The following is an 8,181-nucleotide window of genomic DNA, read 5'->3' as shown; positions in this document are numbered from 1 at the left end:
TACAACATTGATGGAACAATGAAAAGAACACGTGACACAAAAAGAACGTCAGCATATGTGAAAAGAGTTGAAGCTCGGAACCAGGCCTGCCCACCTGCCTGCCACGTGGCGAAGCTACTGCTCGTTCAGGCATGAACACACACAGCGAAGGAATACCCGAAACTCAAACAAAACAAAAAACAAACGACCACGACGAAGAAAGATGGACGAACAGAAGGACGAAGAATGTGGCTCGGCGCCCCAACGGACGAGTCGTCCAGGGCCCAGCGCAGAGAACGAAGAATCGGGCGTCACCACAGTAGGAGCGGCATGGAGCGGTTGACACGAGAGAGAGAGAGAGGGGGGGGGGGGGGGGGGTGCCACAAGGCTGCAATGCCGCCAATCCTCCTTCCTCCCCCATCGCTCCTCCGTGTGGCATCAGCTTCTTCTCCCTCGGGAGCCGACTCGGTAGGTAGGGCATGCACCCACTCCCTCTTCCTCCTCATGGGACTCCTCTCTCTGCATCGCTCTCCCTTTGCCACTCTTGCCTTTCTGATTTGCCATGCTTCAAGTGTAAGAAGTAGTGCTTGCTTCCTTCCTTCTCTTTGACGGTATGCTTCCCCTCTCCTTTTACCTGTTTCCTTGGAGTGTTCCTTTTGTGTGGTTGCTTCTGCCTATTCGTTTCATTTTTGGTTTTGGTTTTTATTTTTATTTTGGAGTTTCTGGCGGATTCTTTCCGATTCGGGTAGCTGAGAAGATTACGTGATGTGGAGCTGCGTGGTCTCTATTGCTGGTGATAGAGATGGTGGTTTGAATGTGTTTGCGGGTGTTGTTCTTATCCCTGTGACATGAATCTTACTCAGGCTGAGGTACTTGAAGGGTTGATTGCACAATGGCTGTAGATAGGAGGTTGCGGTGTTGAGGTGAGGTATCTTGGGAATTGAGTGGTGTCAATTGAGTGCTTACATGATCGCAGGTGTGTGATCGACTGGGACCTGGACTGTGTTGCTGCTACAGCATGGCGGGTCAAGGTTTTTTCCAAGATATTTTTGACGGAGAGGCTTTCAAATACTACGCCGATGGAGAATGGAAGGTGTCTTCTTCGAGGGCGTCTGTGAGCATTACTAATCCTTCCACATTGAAGACGCAATTCAAAGTGCAAGGTCCGTGTCTTTCTACTTAATGTGCCCTCTACTAATTAATTCTCTCAACCAAAGAAGGCATCAGGGGATTATAGAAACATTTCAGATGCTTTGGAATCAACATGAGATCGGAGTAGAATGTGAATGGCAGAAGGTTAGCAGAGGCACAATTCAGAGTGGGAGACTTCGTTTATAAGAAACGAATTCCAACGGGATACAAATTATTCAGCCAAATACCGCCCACTAACACGTTTTTTGTCCTGTTTGCAGCCTGCACTCAAGATGAAGTGAACAAGGCTATTGAGAGTGCCGAAAGTGCTCAAAAACTCTGGGCTAAGACACCGTTGTGGAAGAGAGCTGAAGCGCTTCACAAGTTCGCTGGGATTCTCAAGGATCAGAAAAACGCCATCGCGGATGTGCTTGTGAAGGAGATTGCAAAGCCCCTCAAGGATGCCGTTACTGAGGTGAAATTTGCCGGCTGTCACTTTGTTATCAAGCTATTACAATTACAGGCTGAATCAAACTTAAACTTATTTTTGGCTTTCAAATGTCTGGAGCAGTGAGATTTCTAAACATGAGGTTGGCTTCGTACATGTAGGTGGTCCGATCTGGTGATCTTGTTTCATACTCGGCAGAGGAAGGCATTAGACTTCTGGCTGAGGGCAAGTTCTTGGTATCTGATAGCTTCCCAGGAAATGGCAGAAATAAATATTGTCTTGCGTCTAAGGTACAGAGGCTACTTGATTTATAGTTTCTTCATTCATATTTGGTATTTTTCCTGCAAACCGTGCTCCAATTTCATTCTCGTTGATTATACCCCAATGTAACCATTCAATTGTTTTCTTGGTCGCCTGCAGATTCCCATTGGCGTGGTTCTTGCGATTCCCCCATTCAACTATCCTATAAATCTGGCTGTGTCTAAAATCGCCCCAGCTCTAATTGCTGGCAATGCTGTAGTTCTAAAACCTCCTACGCAGGGCGCCGTTGCCGCCTTGCACATTGTGCATTGCATTCATCTGGCTGGGTTTCCGAAGGGGCTGGTTGCTGCTATCACAGGAAAAGGGTCTGAGATTGGAGATCTGCTTACTATGCATCCAGGAATTAATTGCATAAGGTACTAAGCATAGTGTATTGTTACTTGATATATGGTTGTTCACTAGTTATTAACTAACTTATTCACCAATTTAGAGTTCATGGAATTAATCATTTTTTAATTACGATTTTTTTATGAGAACAGTTTCACAGGAGGTGACACTGGCATTGCGATCTCAAGAAAAGCTGGCATGATTCCACTTCAGATGGAGCTTGGAGGGAAGGATTGCTGTATAGTACTTGAAGATGCTGATCTGGAGCTTGCTGCTAACAACGTGATCAAGGGTGGATACTCCTACAGGTTCGTGACTGATGTGCTTTGATACTGCACCGTGTTGGTTGTTGACTGGGCGAAGGTAAAAAGTCCTTGGAAATTTCTTTTTCCTCTTTTAATATCGAAAGGTTTTGTGGTCGTCCGCAGCGGACAGCGGTGCACAGCAATCAAGGTGATATGTGTTATGGAATCAGTTGCGGAGGAGCTAGTGCAGAAGATTGTTCAAAGAATATCAAAGCTTAAAGTTGGAATGCCTGAAGATAACTGTGATATTACTCCAGTTGTTAGCCAGTCATCAGCTAACTTCATCCAGGGTCTTGTGGAGGATGCCCAAAAGAAGGGTGCTAAATTCCATCAGGTCTGTTCTTATTTTAATAACGCCACTATCCACTCTCCAGGCCCCATTTTGCAAACTGTTCCGTATTAAAATCTCGACAGCTAAGATTCTTATGCGCAACGATATATCTGTTAGGGGACTTTAAGCATAGTTGTTTGAGAAAGTGCTGGGTAGTTTGAAATGATATTGCTTGGAGTAATTTGAGAAGCTCACCACAGCACATACTGAACGTTGTGGCTTTGCAGGAATGGAAGAGAGAAGGAAACTTGATCTGGCCTATTCTTATTGACCACGTGACACCCGATATGAGAATTGCGTGGGAGGAGCCTTTTGGACCAGTGATCCCAGTTATCCGAATCAAGACTGTAGAAGAGGGCATTCATCACTGCAACGCAAACAACTTCGCTCTTCAGGGATGTATCTTCACTAAAGATATCAACAAGGCAATATTAATCAGCAATGCTATGGAGTCCGGAACCATTCAAATCAACGCAGCACCTGCGAGAGGACCTGATCATTTCCCTTTCCAGGTATGGGCGCTTCTTTTTGTAGAATGTCTTCAAGATCATCACGATTTCATTTAGGCTCGTGAAGTGAGGTTCATGATTGCACAATTCTGAATGTCTCAGCAATCACAAGTCAAGTAATGCACATTCATTGCCTTCACATTAACGCAGGGCTTGCGAGACAGCGGTATTGGTTCTCAAGGAATCACTAATAGCATCATCATGATGACGAAGACAAAGAGCACGGTCATCAATCTACCAGTTGAATCCTACACAATGGGCTAGATCATCAGAAGCCCTGTCGTCTCAGATGGTCCTCCAAGTTTCAAAGAGGGATCTTAACACCACAGAGCAGGCTGCTAATTGAAGGAATGAATCGGGTCTCTGAAAGGATCTGGGGCACCTTATCAGAGGATTGGATTGCGATGGGGAGTTATTCGTGGATCACCTGGTCAAGTTACTGACCATAATATATGTTAATTTTAGATCATTTGTACATTCAGACTCCTTCAGTGGTAAGAGGGTAGGACATGCAAACAGGAGGTTCGTGAAGGCGCTATGAGGTGGAACGAGGAATGAATTATATATCTTTGAGAGATGAACATTCTGGAGCTGTTGGTGTAATTAGTTCCCACTTGTTTATACTCATCCGAATCATCCTTGTGCGCCTGGTGCATTATTCTCCAGCCGATCTAGTTGTATATTGCATATATACTGATTGGTTTGCTTCCGATGTTGATACGTTCGCGTTACCATCCGGCAAAGTCAACCCCACGCGTCTTGATGGTATTTTCTTGTCCATCGCAGAGATGGAGGTGGCATAAATTTACTAAAACATAATCGTTTTGTGATTGAAATTTTTAAACATTATCAACCCAATCTCCTTCAATGCTCATGTAAACCTCGAGCACAAACCCGATCCAAATTGAATACAAGAAATCAAATGTATGGCTTAGTCCTTGTCCAGGGTAAAATTTATGATTTTGATCTCTAGTCACGTATCCGCACAACTGGCTTTAGGTCTGGTTAACGTATGTGGCTGCAGGGTTTGAGCAGCCAGCAACTGAACGTACTTACCAGTCTCTTGTCAGGGTTAGAAAATCTTGACGCGACGGAAAGCTCTCCCCTATACCACATGTCTTTCACTGGAAGACATGCAGAGCATGAATAATAGCTATTCGCCGAAGCAACACGTCAGCACGAAGACATGATCATGCGAGTGGAGAAAACCATCGAAAGTAAATTCGAAACCGAATTGTAAGTGGACCTTCCACTTCAAGTTCAGAGATTATTACTGGCATTGTTGACGACCATCTCCGGGAATTCGCAAATCGACTGTCAAGGGGGTGTGAAACCGTGTAAAATATGACATGGTTTATAGTCAAAATAGCAAAATGATACCCGACATGCAGCTCAATCATCGGAGGGGCAAAGAGGAGATCCAATGAAAGAACAAAAGGCGGCAGAACAGAAGGGTGACAGGGATGTGCATGACAAATATAAGCTGCGCAAACCTCTAGGTGCGGCTGGGGAGAGAGGGCGGGAGGGAAGGGGCTTTTTTCTATATATATATATATATATATATATTTATATACATACACAAAGTGTAAACTACATGTTGTAAATTAACCTTTTGTTTGAAGCTTCATATGAAGTGAAACTCCATGTTGCATGTTTTTTGTTTCAAGCTTAATATGACATGAAACTCCATATTGCATGTTATTTCATGTTGTGGTGCTCTTGAGTTTCACCCTTAGTCTTGCAATGCTACTCTTGGTAATTTTTAGCAATAACATGCAATTTTTGATCTCTAATTTATCAAAAGTTGAATTATTGCTTCACTTTTGCTTTATTTTTTATTAAAAAAATAAAATATGTAATTAATCAAAGATTATTTTTGTCACTTTTAGTTTATTCCATTGATTTATATCCTTTGAGTTGTTTTATATAAGAGATACATATATATGTATATATAAATTATGTATTTTTATTCTCTTACATATATATGTATATATATATATATATATATATATATTTATAAATATATATATATATATATATATATATATATGTATATTAGTTTTTTAAAATTATAATAATTATTTTTATAATATCTAAATATATATTTTAAAGATCAATAATACTTTTTTAATCATCTAAAAATATCATATAATTCAAAATAATTATAACTTCTAATTTATTAAATATAATTATTTTAAAAATAAAAATAGATAATATTTCTAAAAAATTATAATCTAAAATAAAATTATAAATTTATGGTATATAATTTGAATTTTATTATATATATAAATTTTAATTAAAATTAAAGTTATAATATACCTATTTTTTGAAAGATTTTTTAGTCTTTTTAAGTGACATAAGAGTATACTGATCTTTTAGTTCTTAAAATTTATGTCTTTTATAATTTGATAAGAGTACTAATTTATTTTTCTTATTTTGTTTTTAGAATTAATATTAGGAAACTAAATGAATTGTGGTTGTTCCTTGTAATAGGCATTCATATTGATCTTTTGTCATTCTTGAGCTTCTTTTAATTGCGCCTTCTTTTTTGCATATAGTTTTGACAAACAATTTTTCAAATCTTTTGCCACAAGATTATCAACTTTTGAAAAATCAAAAATATAAAGTTATAGATGATAACCATAATTGGCAAAGAATGTCTTTGTTGAGTAGAAAAATATATCAAATTATTATACTCAAACTTTGCCAATGGCAAAAGAGTTGTCCAATCATCTTAATGATAATTGATGGTACACCTCAAATATTGCTTTAGAACTTGATTCATCTGTTGTTGTATAAGAACATAAGTATATGGTAAAAAATGAAAACATGAATGTTGTTATAGAAGATCCTAATAGAAAGATATAATAAAAAAATAAAGATAAATGATAAGAAGATAAGAAAAGATTTAATCTTAATTTTGGCTTTATAAAGAAGAAATTTCTATTTGCTTTATAAGAGCATAAATACCTCAAATCAAAGTAAATTAGATAAGTAATTGATATAGAAATATTTAGGAGAGAATGATCAATAATTTTAGATAAAAATTACCTCAAATTATCAAATATTGATATTCAAAGAAGATTAATTGTCAACCTGAATCAAAATCAGATCTTGAGGGACAAAATCGGGTACCTATTGCAATTCTAGAGTTCTTTGGGAGTTTGAAGAGTGGGATTTGAAAGTAGACTTGTAAAGAAAGTTTTGGATATTGGTTTTATATCAAATAGATTAATATTAACTTTTGAGGAAATTTTCAAAGTTAATAATATTCTTGATTGGCTTAGATTTTTAGAAATAAAACTATGTTTATACATTCGAAGGTTTCTTGAGTTTTGTAGTATGTGTACAAATAAATTTTGAATAGAGTGCAAGTATACTAGTTGTAAATATGTGTGCAAATTTTGAAATCAATCAAATAGTTAGATTGAAGTGTAGGAAGGTTTTAGTGGATTGATATCTTAAAAATTAAAGTTTGAAGGTCAATAAGTATTTTCAAGATCTTTCTAATCCGTCAATTGGATTGAAGTGATTTTTTTTTGTATGCAGACTAGACTTGATTTCTAGTAATTTAAATGAATTTTGAGAAAAATTCAATGGTTCAAAAAGGAGATATTGGTTTTGGAAGTTCAACATTTAGATTAGAGTAGGAGGCTAGCCAATACTTAAGAAGAATTTAGGATTGATCTTCTATTTGATATATTTAATCTTCTTCAAATTTTATGTACTTATTTCCAATTTAGTTGTTGAGAGGTTTACAAAATCTTAAGTAAGATCAATGGTAAGATAGATAGATATTGAGATTCTAAATTATCTCAAGATTGAGTTAGTTTGATTAGGATTTGGTTTAGGATTTAGAAATTAGTTAAGATTTAAAATTTGTTTAGAATTTAGAATTATTTAGGATTAAGTTAAGATTTGATTTAAGATTTAATTTAAGACTACTAGAATTTTAACTAAGATGAAATTAAGATTCGATTGAGATTTATTTAAATTATATTTAGAATTTTATTCTAATATTTTTTTAAAAAAATTTTAGGATTTTTTCATGTTTTTTTCATAATTTCTTTTAGATTTCTTTGGATTTGATTAAAGCTTGATTAACATTTTAAATGTTTAATCGGAGTTATTTAGGATTCTATTAGGATTAAAATCTTGTTGTTGTAATTTTTCGTCTATCTTCTACAATCAGGTATTTGCTGCATTCTTAAGCAAGGCTTCACATAATACAATACCATTCCATTTGTCTATTAGTTTGAGGATAAAAAGCCAAAAAAAGCTTTATATCTACCTTTTATATCTTAAAAAGGATTTTTCAAAATCTTCATTTAAGATAGATTTTGTACATAGTATAAAATATGACATCTTGATAAAACGATCTACTATCATAAATATAGAATCATACAAATCTAAGACTAAAAGATTCGTGATAAAATCTATAGAAACAAAAGACCATCATTGTTCTGAAATAAGTAATAGCTGAAGAAGTTTATAAAATTAATGACGTGGAGTTTTAAATCTTTAACAAATATTATATAATTGTACAAAGTCTTTAATTAATTTTTACATTTGAAGCCACCAAAAAGCTTTAGATATTAGCTCCAAAGTCTTGTTTTATCCACAATGTTCCATTGCTAGAAAATCATGACAAGCTTGAAGAACACATAATTGTGCTTTGCCTTCTGGAATATATGATTGTTCTTCAAAGTAGAGTAGATTGTTCTTAAATTCAAACTTGAAAGTATAATGCAACTTAGAAGAATTATTCTTAATATTATGAACAAGAAGATCAAAAGATATACTTGATTGAATTTTCTTGATAAACGTTGA

The 8,181-nt window shown here is 36.1% G+C and overlaps 1 protein-coding gene across 3 annotated transcripts; it reads left to right on the top strand.

Moving 5' to 3' along the window:
* Positions 1-355: 355 nt before the first annotated feature.
* LOC112276475 (NADP-dependent glyceraldehyde-3-phosphate dehydrogenase) lies at positions 356-4,019 on the top strand. 3 transcript variants are annotated; one of them, XM_090247121.1, is made up of 9 exons: positions 356-451; positions 956-1,142; positions 1,392-1,585; positions 1,720-1,848; positions 1,979-2,235; positions 2,359-2,514; positions 2,635-2,845; positions 3,070-3,354; positions 3,502-4,019. In XM_090247121.1, exons 2-9 carry the CDS (start codon positions 998-1,000, stop codon positions 3,613-3,615), a joined length of 1,491 nt encoding a protein of 496 aa, XP_090103247.1. In that variant the 5' UTR covers positions 356-451; positions 956-997; the 3' UTR covers positions 3,616-4,019. The 3 variants fall into 3 exon arrangements, with proteins under 3 accessions (XP_090103247.1, XP_024363605.1, XP_090103246.1); XM_024507837.3 differs by having other exon boundaries at positions 362-447; XM_090247120.1 differs by having other exon boundaries at positions 451-590.
* The last annotated feature ends 4,162 nt before the right edge of the window (positions 4,020-8,181 follow it).

The sequence above is a fragment of the Physcomitrium patens genome, chromosome 24, assembly GCF_059467195.1.
Source record: "Physcomitrium patens ecotype Gransden chromosome 24, ASM5946719v1, whole genome shotgun sequence".
Taxonomy (NCBI): Eukaryota; Viridiplantae; Streptophyta; class Bryopsida; order Funariales; family Funariaceae; genus Physcomitrium; species Physcomitrium patens.
The sequence above is the reverse complement of the archived record's forward strand: the minus strand, read 5'-3'. Positions and strand labels throughout refer to the sequence as shown.

Coding starts and splice junctions, on each gene's coding strand:
- LOC112276475 (XM_024507837.3), top strand. CDS start 373: ATGCCGCCAATCCTCCTTCCTCCCCCATCGCTCCTCCGTGTGGCATCA. Junction 2,236..2,358: donor CCAGGAATTAATTGCATAAG/GTACTAAGCATA, acceptor TTATGAGAACAG/TTTCACAGGAGGTGACACTG. Junction 2,515..2,634: donor AAGGGTGGATACTCCTACAG/GTTCGTGACTGA, acceptor GGTCGTCCGCAG/CGGACAGCGGTGCACAGCAA.